This window comes from Bombus flavifrons, chromosome 8, assembly GCF_040668555.2.
Source record: "Bombus flavifrons isolate JBK064 chromosome 8, iyBomFlav1_principal, whole genome shotgun sequence".
In the NCBI taxonomy this organism is placed as follows: domain Eukaryota; kingdom Metazoa; phylum Arthropoda; class Insecta; order Hymenoptera; family Apidae; genus Bombus; species Bombus flavifrons.
Genome location: NC_138449.1, coordinates 4,581,909 through 4,602,727, shown reverse-complemented (window position 1 = coordinate 4,602,727; position 20,819 = coordinate 4,581,909). Strand labels below are relative to the sequence as shown.

Below are 20,819 nucleotides of genomic sequence, written 5' to 3'. Positions count from 1 at the left end.
TGATTATGAAGTGAAATGAATATTTGACTTGGATGTAATAAAGAGTGACAAATTGATCTGAGCTTAATGTTTGCACAGTGATGTCAAAAGATAAGGTAAAAGTTATGGTGCAATATGTACTGGTTGCAATGTTTGGACAATGTAGAGGAAGTGAAATGTATATGTTATACAAATTTATTATTCTGTAAGAGTTAACAAATTTTTTTAAATTTATCTTCTCATAAATGATATTTAACTTTAAGGAGGGGAGAGTATATTCGCATTGACTTTTAATAGAAGCCTTTAATACGATAGGAGTTCTTCGAAGTATTACTTGATGCTAAAATTATCTTATTTTTCGACTTGTACGATTTAATTCGTCGAAACTCACATGTAGCACTTGCTTCGACTTCCGTGCAGTATAAGCGTAAATAAGATCAAATTCCTTTGCTCTTATATGTACATTATTTTTCGCTGTTGGCTTAACGAATGCCACAAGTCGTATTTTTCGATGATTGCGTTCACTGTTGCGTCATCGAGCGAGGAATTCCGTATGGCAGACCAAGCAATCGATTTTGGCAGCTGTATTAAGACAGGTGCGAAAATATTCGTACAAGATTTTTCATATTAGCATGGGCACTATGTTTCATAATTATCAATTATTACAATATTATATTCTCTACAATTTAACATATGCAAAATGTTGGAAAGATAAGGAAGGAGGAGTGTATCCTTGACGAATTTCGATATTCGTAGATAATTGATAATTTTATTATGGTAGTGAAAATAATAATAATAATCCGCTATTATATAAAATTAATGCGTTGATCATTATCACGGTATCCTGCTTAACCGTGCGTGAAGAATCAATTTACCAAGTCCAGCTTGTGTGATCAGTTTTGTCTCTTCTATTTTTTCAAAAACATGATCTTTTTTTATAATTACGATTACGCGGTATCAAATTTATTTACCCGACGATAATTCTAATTTCCTTTAATTACTCGTTCAGCTTCGTTATATCTTGAACGAACTATATACATATATTAGGATTTTAAGTTTCCGTAAGGTACGATAATTATTAGGAGGATGCGGGAATATAGTTGCATGTCGAAATAAGATAACATAATTCTATGAGGTTTTTTTGGTACGATTATGTATTAATTAGCTTTTGGTTACGTAGAAATATTTAAAGCGGAATATTTCGTACATCTTCATGAAAAGATTTAATTCTTACATTTTTATGAAATTTTTGTATTGAGTTCTTCGCAAAAATGCTTCTTACAATTATTTTCTAGAAGTGTTTGTGTTTTATTATATCATTGAGACAAAGAGTTTCTGAGAATAAAATCATGTTCCACAAGTAGAGCATGTAGTGTAGCTTATACAGAGCAATGTTATAAATAGCTTTGCTAGAAACCTGTGGCAATTACTGTAAAAGAAGATGAAACATTCACAGAACTTCAACAATCATTCAACAACAACCACTTAATAAACTTGAAATTTCTACATTTTTACAAAACAAGATGTATAACATTCTGACAACATTCCAACATTCTCAGAAAATAGTGATAGTATATCTTTGACCGTGCAGTATATCTTTAGTATAGTACATAGTATATCTTTGATACTGCTACGGTCTTCGAATCTTTAAGTTTCAATCTTGCTTTTGTTTCGACAAACAAAACGATTTTTTAATATTTTAAAAAGAATTTCAGTATAAAATTGAAACGCATCATATACAGTATATGTAAATAACGATTCTCTCATACGTGCTCGAAAATTAAGAAATTCTTTATCAATAGAAACACACAGTTGGATCAAAAGTGACGTGAATCGAGCAAAATCACTAAATCCTTTCTTCTTCAGTCAGTCTTTCAAGCAGACTAGTAGACGAAAAGATCGAAGCTCTTGGAGAGCCAGTAAACACGAAAGATCCGCAATATCCGGCGTTCCCTCCACGAAGGTATGCGGAGGGATGTTCCTGGTCGCGGATTCACTGGCTCTCCAAAAGACACGACGTATAAATACCACCTCGTTTCGGTTTCCTCTCTCCTCACTGTCCCGTTCTCCCTCTCTCTTCTGCCTGGTAGCACGGACTCTATTTAGATAATCTTCCGCTTAGCGGGAGCGGCACTCGGTGCGGTAAGGGAGCCTCTTCTTCGCGGAGGCTTTCACCAAGGTGGCATCATATTCCTGATCCGCGAACCGGCCGCGTTTCTTCGATCCTCTCCACTCGTCTACATTGCTCTCGTCTCTCTTCGTCGTTTCTGTTGTCTCGGTGGCCAGTGTTCGATAGAGGTTTTTGGCGAACGCCACGCCCGTGTCCAAAGAACCCTACTCGTCGTGCCTCTGTGACTCGTAAACGCCTTCGACGACGTGACCTTGAGCTCCACTGATCTCGAGGACTTCGCCAGGTCACCGGTACGATATCAAGATCTACGTCAAGACCAGGGATCCGCTGTTGACTGGTCGTGGGACATTCCTTCCATCCTATTTCGTCTCGTCGCCACGACATGCGGCTGTCTTGATTAATCGGTAAGCGAACCAGTCCGCTTTCGACGATTCGTGGCCTCGTCGATGCGTGGGTGATCGCCCCGATGGCGCTTTAATGATAGACCCCGTGATCTCTCGATCAGATTCTTTGTTTGTATTGTATAGAGGTTTTTGTTCTCGTTCGAAGAGAATGTAGGTGGGTCTTGCTATTTGCGGCGCGCGCCTTTAACCCTTTAACTGTCTAGCGCATCTGGCAGATGATTATGTAGATATAGGCCCGCCTGTGTATTCTTAAAATGTAGGATGTTTGCTGAACGGGAGTTAGACTCGTGCGAAGCGTGTTATACGCGGTTCTCGAAGCAGTTTGGTATTTTTAATGATGCGTGTGCAAGTTCATTGTTTTAAAAGGGTCTTCTGGCTTTGTTGGAATGCTTTCTTGTGTCAATGAAGGCTGTATGATTTTTACTTTACCGTGATTACTCATGTTTTCTCGTGATTATCTAAGTAATTTTTTGGGAAAAAGTTGAAGATTTATTATTGTAAAATAATATCTGGATTTTCTTAGGATTTCTTCTTTGTACTATAAATATCTTATTACACCTCTGTTTTATCTATATTTATTTACAATTAGTAATAAATGAAATCGCATTAGTCACATTATATATTTTTCTCTCATAATTAAAATATACACAGGATTCTATTATCTACAGAAAAAAGCGTTATGCTTCCTTATTCAAATAATCAAGGAAACGATGACATCATTGATGTTAGTAACTTACGAACAAAAAGGCGGCATGAGGAAGAATTTTCTTAGCGGGCTTTTAATTTATTAGCGATAAACGGCATTGAACGAGTTTCTGAGAGAAACTGGCGATAACGATCGATCGAATGAGGGAAAGGCACGCGAGATGCTTTATCTCGCGTGTATTCATTGTTTATCATTGAGTACAATTGCCTGGCTACGTGTGCAGTCGTGCGATCGCGCAGATGTTCAAGACAATTAAAAGTGATTGACGCGACTCTGCCCGATTCTCGAATCGTCGCGACAAATTAGGGCCGTATAAAGACTGAGCGTAGGGGCGAACGATGAACGTGTTCTCGTGTTAAGAGGTTCAAACGTGTATTCTATCTTTAGCAACGTTTCCCCGAAAAGAGAGTCTCAACAGAAAGAGAAAGAGAGTACAAAAGGGTTTGCGTTCTTCGATAGAGCAATACAAAATCGTTTGATCGTTTCTCTGAAAAGTTCCATCTGGGAAACTGTAACAGACAATTATTATAGTATAATATTCATTTAATCGAACGTATACATTCCTGCAATGGGTCACGTACACATCTCCTTATTGTTTATTATATTCGATGAATTAATTTTGGTTTCTTTCATGTAAGAAGGTTTGGGATTTATGTTCTTTGGTGCGATTTTAAGTAAAGAACGAAAATAAAAAAAATATCGCGATAAAGCGGCGGGTGCATCTCAGCGAGTTGCAGCAGCTTATCGTTTCGCAAATAAACCCAACGACGCTTTCTGCCACATTGCGATGACAAAGCAACGTGCATGTTTATCGGTTGTTTGCACCGAGACGCGTTGCGTCTCTCGTGCAAATAACATCGCCGGAACGGAATGCGGTTGTCTCTTTTTCTTCAACGCTTTCCTTATTCGTATCGTAGCTTCATGTGCCAAGAAAGACTTTTGGTCTTCTCCAAAAGATCGTGGATTAAAATTAGCCACGAAAGTGTCTCCGCTTCGACGAAGACGACGTGGCGATTCCTTTTTTTTTTTTTTTTTCTTATGAAATCTGACGAATGAAAATAGAAGCTTCGTCTTCGTCGAGAAGAGCTCGATTAACGATAGTGTTCGTAGAAAAGCTGGCCGTCGACAGTGTTCTTTCTCCCGTGTGTTTGACCCTGTACGGATTTTTGCTTATTATACTCGGAATTCTGACGCCGCATTGCGGTGCATTTCTTTTTTCGCAGTGAATGTTCTTTGTGAGCAACGCGACAAAATACGAGTTTGCACCCTCGTCGATATTTACGTCACGTTCGTTGTATTTCGAATTCTTCGTATATTTTCCGCGTGCCATGGCACTTTGCTGTACGTGAAACCACTCTCTTCCTTCGATCGGTTGAATCATCCAAATCCGGCGTTTGGATTCCGGACGAAAATCATGGCGGGCAAGGTGCCAATAAATGACTGTACTAAGAGTGCCACCTGCGTGCGAGATGCTTTACTCGATATCGAATCTATTTCACGTATCTTTCAACCATTAGTCGAACAGTTTTACGATATTTATTTTATGAAGACGTTAATATATAATCCTAATATATAATCTTATAATATCGCTTTATAGTATTTTTATGGAATCATGCTTCCGGAAAACAGGTCTATTAGGGATTATTAATGTATTTTATTGACAGGATGTCAGATAGGAAAAAGAACAATGTCGTCTTATCGGTAATTTATAATTTATTTTATATGATATACAATTTAAGTGGATATTAAAGTAAAGTATAATATTAAAGGCTTAATTTTGGCTCTTTACTTCTATTATCCTCCATTGTCGAATACCCTAATGTGTGAACACTGTACTGAAGAAACAAGTGCTTTTTTCTGTTACAAATAGTATTATTGTACGTGTTACTACGTGTATTAGAACATAAATATTAAGGGCTGGTGTAAACAAGTCAGTTTTTTACTTTGCGTTCTCTCTGTGTCATATGTCTTTCTTTGTTTCCCAGTTAGAACCAACAATGACAGACATATGACGCAGCGTGAACGTGGCGTCAAAAAGTCGCTCTCTGCACGGCACCTTAGTGAAAATAATGAGAATGTGTCTTTTCATCACGAAAATTTATGTAGTTCAACGGCCAACAAATATGACATCCCTAGATAATAAATAAAACTGGCAAGTTTCTTGTTCTTTACATGAATAAATGAAATGTAATATCAAGACGGTGGGTGTTCTATTATCTGAACATTTTCGTCTCCCTGTTGTGTAGTTCCGATACGGGAAACTTTATTGTATTACGACAGTGAAGTGAGGTACGTAGGTGGAACGGATTTGTGAATTAGAAGGAAAGCCACGACTTCCCGGCTCAAGACACTGGTGTACAAGGTATTTGAAATACTACGCCGCGATGTCGCGTTTCGAATTTAATTAATACGCGGCTGCCGCGATACCAATGCCACGTGCCGACATAAACCAAGATGAAAACTTGGAATAAGGTGGGAGCGCGTGAGCGTCGCGGAATTCGAGAATATCGCGGGTGCTGTGGGTTCGAGGAACGAAAAGAAAGTGAAAGAAAACGCCCTCGGGTATCCTGCCGCGCACCAGGCGTCTTTGGTTTCCTCGTCTTCTTTTTATTCACCTCAACGCGACCCTGGCACAAGTTCAATTCGTTCCGGCCAATTGGACTCGGGACTGTGTAAAAGAGCCGCTTTCCATGGACCAATCGACCATTTTCTCGAGAGGAATGCATCGGTTCGTTCGCGGCTTCGTAATCAGACGCTCGTAATGAAATTTGCATTTTCTACGTTAGGATTCTTTCGAAAGCTTCCAGTCGGGTGAATATCATTCGTCTCTTCTTTTTTGTTTTCTTTTTTTTTGTATCTTGTCAGCTTGGTTTATTAGTGGAGATTAATTTAGATCGTTGTTGTCGAGTGATGCCGTTAGTGATGGGATCAAGTATACTATAAGTTGGTTCGAACCTAATTGCAAAGTTTAATATTTATCGCCTCATAAGTTCGCCGAAAAGAAACAATATATTTAAATAGATTTGAACTAATTCAGAAGTTAAATTGGTTAACTTCATAAATTGGAAAGTAAAGAAAATTGTGGAATATTACAATTGTTAGAGAATTTCCTTGGAGAGATCACCTTTATTTATGTTACTTTTTTATAATAAATGAACTTTTGAAAATGAATAATTAGTTTATTCAACAAGTTCAATATTAATTACGTATCCATATAATAAAGTTGAGAAACGTACAAAAAGTGGAGTTGATTAGTTTGGCTTCTAAGGGGCTCAAATAAGAGTATATTTTCAAAGAAATGCTTCGAAAAAAGACACATCTTTTAATAAATATACAAACATAATTGAATAAGAATCCAATTGAAATATTCTTTCTATACAAAATGAGTTGAATAATGTTAGTAATCGAAACATTGGGTGATTGGAATATTCCTGGCACCATTCGCTAGAAAATTGACTCATTTTGGGCGAAAATTGACTCTTTCGATCTGGTGAATCGACTTTCGCCCAACAATAATGCATATCATTGATCATGAACTTTATCGAGATTCGGTCGAATCGAGTTCAACATCCGTTATCGGGAACAGTGGTGGCTCGTGGTTCGGCGAAATAACTCACTCCGGGAATTGAATGTCACTCGATCACTGCTATCTGACAGAAAACACATTAGATGAAAATCGAATAGGCTGGCTAGGATTTACGGTGCATCGAAATAATATTTCTCGTTAATCCCAACCTGTTCCACGGCCGTTCATAAATTCTGCAATGCCGCGTCCAACCTCGATGGTAATTTGCATACGCGAAAAAGAATGGCCATTTTTGTAGTACAAATAATGCAAGAGAAAATGATTTTTATCGTCTCATAAATCTAACCAGCCGCGTTCAACGAAACACGCGATCTGCGTGATAGAATAAAGCCAGCGGAACGACGCGATCACCGTTGCCTTTCGCGATAATAAAAGCTCGTAATTCAACTTTTGAGAAACAATGTCTCTCGTTGCTTTATACAATAGCTTACAAAAGTAGATATACGAATGCTTATATAGACATTTTTTTATGAATATATTATGTGTGTTATACGAAACTTTCCGAAATTTCATTAGAATTGTAAAGAGGCACAACTGCCATTATTATACGTACTGATAAAATTAGAGATGAATCTGAAAATGTATATGACTTCTATATACATTTTCGGAATGGTTCCAAGACCAATATAATCACGAGTTAAATGTCATTAAAGTGTTAATGAAATATGCAAAAATGTTTTATATATTTTATACAATTCATATAATATGTTCATAAAACTTTTCTACGTGTTCGAATACTTTCATAAAATATTGTACGTAAATAAGCTTGATCTTCTTAACAGTATAGGATTTACTCAGCAGTATATGATTTATATAATCGCTATTATTATTATTTGGAGGTGGATGATGGACTCTTAATGCTTCTTTAGACCTGAGAAGACGTACGAACCACTTCAATTTCCGATATAGTTAGCCTTCAGCATTCGGAAATAGAAAAGACATACACGGGTATTTATAAACGCTCAATATTTGCAATCATAAAGTCTCCATCGCGATACTGTTTAGATGAAAGCCAGCTTTGCAAAGATAGTGTAGTTGTCAATATATATGGTATAATTCGAAGATTACAAAAGAAAGATATGATAGTCCGTTTTTATTAGTTTTTTGACTTTTATATAACTTCATGACCAAGAAGAAGTATTTTAATATAAAATACTTAAAGAAGGATAGACATAACTTCATAAATTCAAAGATGTAAGCATTTAGGAATAAATGATTGTAAAAATAAATCCATGATGATTGTAAGAATCGAATAATATTACTTTAATTGTTCTGTTAATTGAACTTAATTATTGTGTTTTCCACATCAAAAATTCTAGCAATAGAGATAAACGAAATTTTTGCACTATTATTTTCGTTCGTTCGTTATTGTTCACGAATTCCATGAATAAATTTGAATCCAAATAACATTAAAGTAAATAATGCAACACTCGAATCGTTTGAAATAGTAGGCATCTGGGATTTTCAATTTATTCGTTGATTGCTCGTTCATCGACGAGTGCACTGCGATTATCAACAGCAATTTCCGGTCTCCAGATTTATTCGTTCAAATCACAGTGGTTGCTTCACCGAATAAAATGATGAATTCATGGTGGATAGTTTACGCGAGATCACATATTTGCAGTTATAGATGCGCGAATTTGTGCCAAATTTCTATCACTATTACTACAGATCTGTAAGGTTTGTTTTCTATTACAAAGTGTTAAACGAAGAATGAAGAATACAGATTTATTTCTTTGTTGGACTTTTTACAGTTAAATGGCGCTTCCATATTTAGCAAAGTTTAAATGCTTTCCTTTTCTGTTCAGAAATCGTCTGTGGCACCTAACTCGGATGTAACGGTGTGATGACGTCAATTTCCGATTGACATTAATCATATGCAATATGGCGAAACGTAGATAAACTTTATAATTCTTGGCCTTATGCGACAAATTCTTCTCTTATGAATGGGCAATTATATTCCTAATTCAACACATAACCTTTACTATGCAAATTATTATTATACGTGACATATGAGTATAAACGTAGAAAGCATATATTTCTAAAATTGTATTTTCTACTCAGAGATAACCAATACATTCTTGTAAAAGTTTATTTATATGAATGGTATGATCAATATCATGAAGAAAATTGGTACAATTGATGCGGCACATTTATTACATCACAAATAAATAATCTACATTTAATCATCCAAAAGTATATGAAATATTACATATGTACATCACTTAGTTTAATATAATATGTACTGCCACTAAATTTTATTTTTGCTTAAAGAATCAGAAATTGTATATGTATTATCAAATTAAGCCTTTGCGTTTTAAACAATTGATGCGAAATAAATCAGAAGAAAATGTATATCTAAAAAATGCTATTTCATCAGTCCGGACGGTTTCTATAAATTTTTCATAACAGAAACAAATCTAATTGAACTACCATGATTATGCGAACTCACGCGTCTATGTTACGCACGCACGCACGCACGCACTCACGCACCACAATCGCTTCTTGAATTCTTGCGAACGTTTGCGCATTCCCCGATAGCTGTGGAGAATGATTTTATTTATTTACCACGCGTTGCTGTTACTGAATGAAATTCTCGTCGATTCCCGAGAAAGTTTCATTAAAGTTACTCGAAGACGTATTGCGTACACGCGCCGTGAAAGCTTCGGAATAGTTCTGTAAATCAACGTAATCTGTGAGAAAAGAAACGTTTACGAGGTTTGATTTGTGAACAAAGTGAACGTTAAGTCGCAATATTATCGACATTGCTCGTGTTCTGTTCTATCATGGTTAATTTATGATAGTGGAGCCTGAAGAGTATAAGTTGCCGAAGTACTTCATATATTAACCAAACTATAGTCTATGTACTGTACATTGAAAAGGTTAAAGATGAAGAGTGGTTCGTGAGATTGATAATTATAGTGAACAGATCCTGATGTTATCTTGACATTGAGATATATAATTTCTTGAAAATGTTGAAAAATTGTGTCATGTGATGTAAAATATAGGAGAGTAAGTATTTAGGTACTTTTATCATCAGTGCATAATTCATTTTTTCTATTAAATTGAATTGATTAAACATTTCAATCCGTCAAAGAACTCACGATAAATCTTTTTGGTATAATAACGATAAGGATATGTTTTGTATGGAGCTTTTAAAAGAATTATTTGTGCCTTTAATTCATTTTCTATATTAAGGAAATATCAAACTTTTAAAGGAACATCAAGCTTCTAAGAAAATTGTTCTTGTCTTTACTTAATTTTCTACGTTAAAGGAACATCAAGCTTTTATAACATTTTACTACCTATTTTATTATAACCTTTTTCGCAAACTAATTATTCGCAGAAGAGATATTAAAAAATACATTAATGACATACTGACGACTAAAGTACAATATTTATAGCAAGGAAACCAAAGTGAATGATATATGAAAAAATATGTAATGAAATTTTTTATTCGCATATTGTACGATAAATTATTCAAATTTCAAAAACTCGTCGTTTTAAAACTATAAAATTTTCAGGAAAATTACAAATTGGACCATCCAGATAATTCTAATGTTAAAAAAAGAAAAGAATAAAAATGGAAAGGAGAAAGAAAAATACACATCGCACGTCAAGCGTTGCCACGAAATTTATGCTCGCTTCCTGTCGAATCAGACGGTAAAACCGTGATGGCGTATTTACTCAAAACACAATTTAAGTTTACTTTACGTCATAACGCGGCCGGTGAGTTCATAAACCACGATGGAAAAGCACCATAATAAGATCATTGCCAGTACAAACTCACTATTAAAATAACGGAGACCTTGGTTGTTAACGGAAGAGACGAAGAAGGGACTATTAAATACGTTTAATGGATTTTTGCCGAAGAGTGTAACGTAATTTGCCTTGTATTTCTGTGCAGGGTGAAGGGAGGATGAAGAATGCCCCGCGTCGGTGGAGACGGCGGTGGCGGGCCGGAGAAGGCAGGAGGAAGTGGTTTCGGAGGATGGCTTGGGGGTGCTGCAAGAGCCATGACAGGGGGAAGTGTCGGCGGTGGTTACGTGGTTTTAGGTGGTACCAGATACGGTCTCAGACTTTCTCAGGTAAGAGACTTGGATAGAAACAGATAACAAGAAATACATCGATAATATGAACGTCAGTATTGAACAAAATGATCAAAAAATACGACAGTCGCACGTAAACAAGAATGGAATTAATTTTGTTATATAAAATTGATGAGATTATTCTTGTAATATCGAATACGTGGATTTTTTATAATTTAGTTTCAAATGAAATAACAATTCTCGAAGTTTTTAATGAACTTCCCAATAAGTATTCATAAGTGTCCTCATACTTATGTACGAGAGTGAATTGTCCTGTATGATGAAATAGTTCTGTTCTAGTAAAATTTGGTGTGTTTGAAATGTTCCTCGTTCGTCGAAAGGAACTTGTTCAAAATTTCTGTACATTTATATATAGGTTTCTTTATGTTTTTATATTATAGCAATTTTTATGTTCTTTATTGTACACTCTTTTGTCATTGAGAATTCTTTTAAAATTCTATTTATCTAAACGCGTGAAAGCTATTCTTTGTTAGATAGGCACAAAAAGCAGTCGGTATCAATTCAGAAAATATAAAATATTGGTTAAATGATATCTTTCGTTTCAATCCGTAATAATTCGCTTGCTTATTATTATACTCTTCAATTTGACACTATTCTTTTTACCAACAGAGCAAGCTACAAAATGTATACACAAAAAGAATCACGTCAACGACAAACCTTGTGCTATTATAATTACAGAAAGAGTTACGCAACAAGTTTTTGTATCTCTATCAAAGCAACTAAATGCATCCTCACACAATGTATGACGCGAAGTCTATTACCACTGGCAACATTTAAAAAGAGCATATTATATTATAAGAGTACTTACGTACAACAGTTCCTTTATTACGAGTCGCATTCCTCGTATCCAAATACGGTTCAAAAAAGACTGTACTGTTGTTCAAAGTGCGTCAACGAGAGATCGGAATGGGGAAGGGGGATATGAAGTTTTTGAAATTTCACAGTGGTGTTGCCAGCGAAATTTTATTGGTTAAGCGGAATGAAGAGCCGCGAGACCGACGCAACGTCCAGCCAAATAAGAATCCAAACTCCGTTGACTGTCGTGACGACCTTCGACGGATTCGCGACAGAGAGGAGACGTTTTCGCGGTGAGCAAAATGAAGATGTCGGAAATTCTAAATATAGAGTCGATCGCGTAAATAGAATGCCGCCAGTCAGTGACTCGTACCGATTTCGAGCCATCTCCCTTTTTATTCCTTCTTTCTTCCTCTTCCTATTTTTCACCGATGCCCGTCCTCGTCCGGTCGGAATAATATCCACGTTGACATCATACGCACACGTAGCGGCGACGTGAAAATCTCGTGCGAAACGTACCGCGGCCGAGCCCGCGAACACTTTGCCAAGTCCTTCAATCGTGAATCTTCACCAACAAATCACCGTGAATACGTCGCGTCGGCCGATCAGGAGCCGATGATCTGACTCTCGTGTTCCGATTTTAGACGCCTCGTGAACGCTTTTCTCAATCTCAACCCTTTTTAGTCTTTCCACATGGTGGCCTTTCAAGATTTGTTTTTTTCCTTAGTCTGAATTTTTATAAAGATTTTTCATACATTAATATTTGGACACCATGGTGTTTGAAAGATTATTATTCTATATATATATTTATGATAGTGTTATTGAATTAATTGTTGATGCAACAAGTTATAGTAATTTTATATAAAGAAACATGTATATGTTATGTATATATTTACAATCTGTAAATGATATAATATTTAATCATAGTACATTTATTTTTGTAATTTCAAATTTCAAAATTATTTAGTTTATTCGTTTAGTTTATTCCAAAAACTACGTGTATTAAATAAATAACACTTATATTTCTACTGACTACAGTAAGTACATATATACATTTTAAAATAGATATACTACAATATTACACAATAAATACCTACATATTCCTATTAGTATCAGAATATAATCCTTTGAATCGCATAGTAAATCGTAAACTTTAGTAACATTATATCATCATTCAACGAATTTTAAATACTAGGAACTTGAGATAAACTCGTTTCATTAGACGTCTCAGGTAACTTAAGTAAAATTAAATTCTCCAAGTATCTAAAACACTTGCATTTAAATTCGTACTTAACCTAAATAAATATATCGAATCCCCGAAAGATCAGTTTATTCAAGTAGAAAAGATTTCTTTAAGCTACTCGATATATTCAAATAATCTTCTCTATTCGAATACATGATTACTGTGTAAATATAGGTCTCTTATAGTGTTATTGCAACACGAAGCATAGGTATTTCTTTATCTTTTTCTTTTTGGCATTTCCTGGTGGTATCTCGTTCTCAGCCGCGCAACGTAAAACGTCAGAATAAAGATCGAAGCAGACATTTCGAAACGTATCTCACTATCTCAGGAGGATTTCCAGAAAGGAGATTAGATGGTTCTACTTTCCAGCATATCCCCCGTACACCGTGTTGCATACAAGAGTCAGAGATCTATTTCAGAGGAGTTTATCTCCGGCTCGTTCGTGGGAAGAAACAACGTCACCTTGCCTCGATTCCATTGTCTCCTCTGTTATCCTCTTTACCACAATCGTCCTTATACACGTATCAATCGAACCCATAGATAATCATAAAACGACGCGAATAATCATTACGGATTCTCAGTAACATCTCAAGGTGCTAAAATATTTCAAAGAAAGAAGATTTTCATTCTTTGCAGTCAAGGACAGAGAAAAATGAAATAATTTACTTAATTCTTAACTTCTAAGAAATTAATTTCGAATAGTTATAATATATATTATATAATATTATAATATTATAGAATAGTTATAATTAAAAGTAAATATGAATTCATACGTTAGATCTTTTTAATCTTTTTCTTCTAGTTTTAGTCACAATGTACAATTGCAAATACGTAGGTGAAAATGAATGATCAATAGAAAAAATATTTAAATTAGGTGTTCCCTCGTAGGCAAGGACAAGGTGAAATTACCTTGTACAAGCAGGTTCTACTTCCTATGTTTCGTTTTACACGGTATCACAAGAAGCAGTCTTTGAGTCTCTTTATGTACGAAGCCACTTCATAGGCTTTAACGGTCCCATTTGTTCCGCTGCTTTCGTGCTATATTACACAAAGGACTATAAGTACGTGGTCTGATCTACATGCATGAGAGGCCGCCTTTTTTCATAGCGGGCTACAAATTAGGAATAAAATATTCGTGAGGTCTTTGTTTGAATACCTTCATACCTAAAGGCTAATTCCTTTTACTTCTATGTTGAAATATGATTTATTTAAAAATATATAAGGAACGGTTCAAATAATTATAAGTGCTATAATGAGTTTTATTTTGTTTCTAATATCGCGGGAGATGCGGAAGAAAAATGTCAAGTATTCAATTGTAAACGAAATTTTATACGCCGTGATAATGCAACTGTGCGTGGTTGGTTTCTTGCTGATCGTAGAACATGTAACATGACAATGTAAAGATTCAGCAGTTTTCTGGAGTTTATTTTCGGAGTTTACATATGTTCTTGATCAAACTAGCCTACTAGTAGTCGTTTTAACTTGGAGTTGTCAAGTGTACAATTTAGTGCCCTTTAAGATTTCAATTAATCAAATGTGAAACGTAGTTTCTGTAAGTGCCATTGTTTCAATAAGTTTCCTTGATATGAAGTGACCAAGAATAAAAGATTAGATTTTCAACGATTCTCTTGAATTTGAGCCTCTTAGAAGACAAAAACCGATCAATTCAGCTTTTTATTAACCTTTTGCTTTATTACATAAGTATAATTAAATGTTTCTTTCGAATTCTTGAGAAATATGTAAAAAATTCCAAATTGTAACTTGCTAATGTATTTTATAAATTAATTTCCAGCATAAGATTAAAAACTATGCACTCCAATGTATTCTGAAAGAATAACGCAACAAAAAGAATTTTACAAAATATGTACAGATCATAAGCTCTTAACTAATATTATTTCACATAAATTAATTTCAAGACAATAGATATTCAAAAATTACCAAATACTAAAAATAATAAAAACCACAATTCTCTCAGCACAATTTTCCTCTAGACTTAAACGTTCAAAACAATTCAAATAAATCACTTAAATAAACAAATAAATCAACAAACAAGCAAATAAAAAATAAATAAATAAAAAAATTTTTTTTTAGGAAAGCTTGCCGCCATCGAACTCGCGGGAAGAATCGCAGGAAAGACGTCGAAAGAGGAGTTCTCGGGAGAGCGATTCTCGCGAAAGACTGACGGAGAAGAGTCCGGAAAACGCGGCGCTCGATCTGAGCACGAGCCTCGCCGACTGCTGTTGCATCGGTCCACGTTCTCGTTTGCCGTTGCCAAGGATCCCGCCGTCGGCAACGAACGTCGCTACGTCGTCGACATACCCGTTGTCGTCGTCGACGTCGACGTGCGGAACAAGCGGTGGAAGCGGTGTAGGTGGAGCTGGAGGTGGTGGTGGAGGAATTGGTAGTGGACAGGCTCCTTTTCCTGGGCCTCCCACGTTTTCGAACAGCCGTGTTGCCGGCGTGGAACAGCCGGCGACGCTGACGACGCCAACGACGTCGGCGCAACCGTTGGTGAACTCTAATAATAACCGAGGGATGCTGCAAACGTCGGTGGGGAACAGCACTGGCCAGCACCATCAAGCACAATCGTCCGCGGCTCTAACAGCGGCGGTACCGTCGTCTTCGTCGCCATCCACTTCGACATCGTTCAACACATCCACCGCCGTTCCGACGTTGCAGTCCGTCTCGGTACCGCGCCAGCTAGCACAGTGGACCAAGCATCAGACGCTGAAGCTGCAGGTATTTCTTCGAACGTTCAAGACATTCGAGGAAGATTTGCTTGCGATGATTAACGTTGCTTCTATTCCTTTCGGTTCAATTTGGGTTACCTTTCTGGTTGAGTTTGGTCTGATTCGATTTGATTTGATCCTTTATACGCTGATTTGATCGTGTGTAAATGCGAAGTGGATCGTGGATTATGAATTATCGATAGGATGTATGAACATACAATAGGTTTATATAGTTTGAGTAGATTGGAGTTTTGTGATGAGAGTTTTCAGTCGCGTTCTGGAGGATATTTTTGGGAATACGTTGATCAGAGGAACGCTTCAGAGGCTGTAGAAAAACTGTTGTGATTTCGTAAGAGTGAGCTGGTTCGTAGGAATTTGGGACGACGTGTCTTCGACCTGAGAGAACGCTTTGTGTCAAAGCTCGAGAGGTGGCTTACAAGTGGTAGAGGTGTAGTATTTTTAATGGCTGGAGATGGGGGTCGGCGTGGAAGGTCTCGCGAGGATTGATTATTATTTATTTCCATCCATTTCTCTTTTATCTATATCCGTCTCGTTGAACACCAGTATTTCTTTTGCTCTTCTTTCTGTAACTGTCAAGAAAGGAAAACAGCAACAGATCGAGTATAATGTATTTGACAATTCGTGGATTTTGCAATTCTCGGCTAAGCCAGATTAATTTTCAACTGACAAGGAAAGAGTTTGCCTTTGTTGAATTTTAGTTCACCTGTTAACTTGATTCAACCTGTTAATTTGGCTTGTTCGAATTCCAATGAGAAATGATAAAACAGAGAGAATAAGAATTGATCGCCGGGCAAGTGACAAGCCTAGAGAATCGAAAAGTCGTATGTGTACGATACGTAGGTGTCTAGTCGAAGAACGATATTCTATTTTGGTCGTCATCTGTCTTTTCCCTCGCGGCAAGCACGAGGCAGCGCACGCTGCGCAGCACGGTCGATCCAAAAATTGGTTTGGTCGCGAGTGCACGATCTTAAAAAACTTATAAGAAAGAACAGAATCGAAAAACCTAAGAAAACCTTATAGTCAAAACTAACATTTTTATTTTACAGACAAACGTTCCGCAGTTTTCTTGAATATAACTGGGCACTTAAATTTTGGTTACTATTTAAAAACACTTTTGAGCACTAGCTTAAAAACTTATTAGGTAAAAAATGAAGTAAAGATATTAAGTAACTCCGAATTTTTTTACAATTTATAGGATGAAAGTTTGGTTTGGTAATATTGATAAAAACGTAATCTGTTCTATTCAGGAACCAGCAGTGATAGCGGTGGACCGATTGCATAGGTTCCGGTGGAGCGGGGGCGGAGGAGGAAGTAGCAAGAAGTCCTCTTCCGGCCCCCGGAGCGAAAAGGCCGAGCGCCTTCGAGAGCTCACCGAGAAACTCAAGGGACCAGCCCCAGTACCACCACCTAGGAGACCTTCGCGGGCTCAAGCATCCTCTCCACCCCCCAGTGGGTATCAACCACCCTCGCAGAACTATCCTCAGGTAAGTAGAATTCGCTTTCTAATTAATAAATCTTTTTGTCACTTCTAACAACTTCTTACTTTTTCCACTTTTTATCTTTCCGCAGGAAAGAGAGACTGAAAATCTGTTTCTGTTTCCTGTTTTTTAAATAATAATTTATATTCACTCGTATATGAAATGAGTTCACCGAAATTTATAAAACAAATATGGTATTTGATGATAAATGTTTTCCTTTGAGTTTTTAGATCTTTTTCAGCATTTCTTTTTCCGTTCAAAATTTAAGATATAACGATGAAGTATTATAAGCTATCAGTTCAGAGATTTAATTAGAAATATTGTAATGGAATTTCATATTCAAAAGGTTTAAAAGATTCTTGTTAATCACGTGATTAAAATATTATATTAATTTCCGTGCCACTAGCTTCATAAAAAATGAGCAGTCTTACATTACTACAAGATCTACAATGTAAGACAATTCTTGAATTACCAGATTTTCAGATTCTCATATTATATAATATTACTGTTTATCATACTATAATAGTAATGATTGTTATTGAATCATTGTAATCATTATTATTGTAATCATTGTTATAAAAGTACTGTTTAGAAAATACTCAACCTAAGAAGTTCAGAATATCCAAGTCTCATTCACCACGACGATGCGACTAACAATATATTTGAAAACACTCAATAGATGCAATATATAACTTCATGAATAAAAATTCTATCACTTCAACGAACAACCAATTTTTTCCTCCAGACAATAAATCAAGGATGTGGTCGCTGCGATGGTCGACCTTCTTGTCGAAGCTACACGTACAGTGAGGGTACGAGTCATGGGTCGGGAAATCAGCAACACCAGCTAAAAACGATCAACCGGAGTGACAGTGTCGGTGACGAGTGTTTCAGTGAGTCGAGTAATGACGCGTGCAGGAAACTATGTAGCGACTCGAGGAGAACCTCGCGGTCGGTCAGGCAACATGATAGGAACAGTGGTGATGTAAGTGACATCAAAAACGAGCTGAATGCCAGTGCGGACGGGGCGAAACACCTGAGACAGTACAGTGATTCGGTGGTGGATAGTGGTACATGTGTGGACGATTTGTGCGACGATCTGAACGCCTCATCCGGGGCAGGCAACGAAGGCGAAGCCAGGGATGCGATTACAAGATTGGAGCCCAGAGGGCCTCTTCTTACGTTTCACAGAGCTGGTGCGCCGTTTAGGAGCGCTTCCTTCGGCCAGGTGGATTTCAATCAAGGTAATTGATTCTTAATAATCCTGTTTTAATTGGACACTGTTAGGTTGTATCTAATATATGAACCTCTCGATATTTCCTGAACATAAATTTCAGATACGTTTCAAATTTTACCAATATAATAACAAACTTCGTGTCTCATTACAGTGGGAATGAAAGTTTTAAAAGTACAAAGCAAATAATATATTCGTAAAAATTACTTGAATGAGCCATTATACTCTTAAATACTGACACTAACTTATCTTCGTATTAGTCATTTTTAACTCTACTAAAGAAACTACAATGATGAAGCTCAAGTCGAAGCGATCATTAGTTTATAATCGCGATAGGTTTGTAGATTTTGTTCACAGGTATCATATCCATAGGTATAAATGATCATACACTAAGCGGTAGAAGCATTTGAATGGGCGTAGCAGTGGGAGCAGAAGCAACTGTAAGAACAGTTACTCCAAAGCATTCATTGTACTTTGTTTCCGTGTTTATCTTTTCGGGTCTTCACCTGCTCGGAACTGGTTCTACTAGTCACTCTCCATAAAAGGTTCTGCTTTACTTCTTTACTCGAGCGTTATTACTCTAGTAGGTTCAAAGAAAAACATTTTGTTTCCGTCTGTCCGATGAAACAATATGGGAATTTGTCGACGAATGTCTTTCCGATTGAAAGGAGTTAGCGAATAATATCCATTTTTATGAGAAATTACGTTTCTAGTTGAAATACTTCTCAAGAGAGGACGGATCAATAGTGGCATATGTAATAATGGCGTATAAAAATGTTAATAGAGTCACTAGAATTATGGAACAATATATTTCATGATAATTCCGTGTATTATAAGAAATTAAGTTTCTTTGTGAACTTTAATTTCTTCTGTTTGTTAAATTGTATCTTAGTATGAGCGTTATTGATATGCATTATTTCTTGTTTCAATTTTCTTAACGTTTTTCCTAAAACATCATAAGTCCTTTTAGTTGTTAGAACGTTAACAACTAAAAGATTCAAATACAAAAGATTTTAACATAATATTAAAGCTACAAGCTAATTAAAATCTTGGTATTTTTTCCCAAGCTTGGCGAACGAACCAGTGTAGCGTACAACAAGAAAAACGAATAAAAATGAGATCTTCAACTCCATCCTTATCGTTCATCTCTACTTCCCATGCAAGTATTTTCTCCAAGGCCAGCCAAAACATTAAACGTTCCACGTATCATGATCTTCGAAGTTCATTTAATAACGCCATGAGCGCGAAGTCGGAAACAAAAAAGGGAAAGAATGAAGTTAAGAAACGTGAAGATAAAGCGCAGAGATAAAATGCGGAGATAAAACGCGAGCTAGAAGTTACGAGTTACATAACGGGACGCGATAATGTTACGGCCAATATCGTTTCGTTTTCATTCCGAAACACGATAAGTAATCGCCCCTGTGGCGAACGCGGAAATTTGGAAGGAAAAACATTGTCAATTAATTATATGATTTGTATACGGCCGATTGTATACTTGTAAATATTGGCCAGCAGGTCCGGGAGCTGCGCGCGAGAATGCAGACTCGGGCGGCATGGCGGTTAGCCAAATAAACACTACCCATTATGTCTATTATTATATTCATGTAGGTGTCGGTTTGTATAACTGAGGATAGGGACAATCTAAATCCGTAAAAAGCAGCGAATATCTCGCAAAATGTTCGTTCGTTACTGGAAAACATCTTTCGTGTGGAAAATGTTCTTCATTCTGTTCTTTTTTTACTAACCATTAAGGCCAACGTTGCGTTAACACATTTCATTTGCAATCTTCTTCAGTCAATTTATCTTAATGGACTCTGTTTTCAAACATTGTGACCATGAGCGGGAGTGTGCTCACTATTTTTTTTTCATCACATTTAGTTCTAAATTCTTTTACTGTAATCATAAGGAACACATCTCGTTACAATGCCAGTGCAGTTTAAAAAAATTTCGTATAATACACGCGATATACTCATGAAAATTGTCTATACTAAATGCTAAAATACTTTCATGAATCACTTTAGATGACGGTTTGTGTGATTAAAGATAGGAGCAATCTAAATTCGTTAAAATATCTCACAAAATGCTTCTTCATTAACGAAAAACATTTTTAGTATAGAAAATGTTTATTTTTTTACTTTTTCTCTTAAACATTTAGTCTTCTACCCTGGCATCTTTCTTTTTCTTCTTCTTGCGAATACGAGTCTGCTTTCTAAATTTCACGCGTGTTAAAGAAGCCTACGTCCTAAATTCACTCGATACACTGTGTGGCCATATTTTATTCGTGAATTCCAGTCCAATAATTTTCGAGAATTCCAAATGCTTTTCCTGTGCGAAACTTCTCACCGTCTGGCATCGATCGATGTTTAACGATAAACAGTTGAATCTCAATTTCAATGCAATTCAA

At 36.4% G+C, this 20,819-nt stretch overlaps 1 protein-coding gene across 9 annotated transcripts in view; it reads left to right on the top strand.

The window, feature by feature from the left end:
- Nucleotides 1–20,819, top strand: part of LOC138182875 (rho guanine nucleotide exchange factor 17) — a 70,925-nt gene that overhangs the window by 2,829 nt on the left and 47,277 nt on the right. For 8 of the 9 annotated variants that reach the window (XM_069119194.1, XM_069119187.1, XM_069119193.1 and 5 more), the window contains exons 2-5: nt 10,714–10,894; nt 15,045–15,692; nt 16,951–17,187; nt 17,927–18,425. In XM_069119194.1, coding sequence (XP_068975295.1) covers nt 10,733–10,894; nt 15,045–15,692; nt 16,951–17,187; nt 17,927–18,425 — 1,546 coding nt within the window. In that variant the 5' untranslated portion in view covers nt 10,714–10,732. Of the gene's footprint in view, nt 1–2,131; nt 2,515–10,713; nt 10,895–15,044; nt 15,693–16,950; nt 17,188–17,926; nt 18,426–20,819 lie in introns of those variants that run through there. The other variant, XM_069119186.1, reaches the window with a different exon arrangement.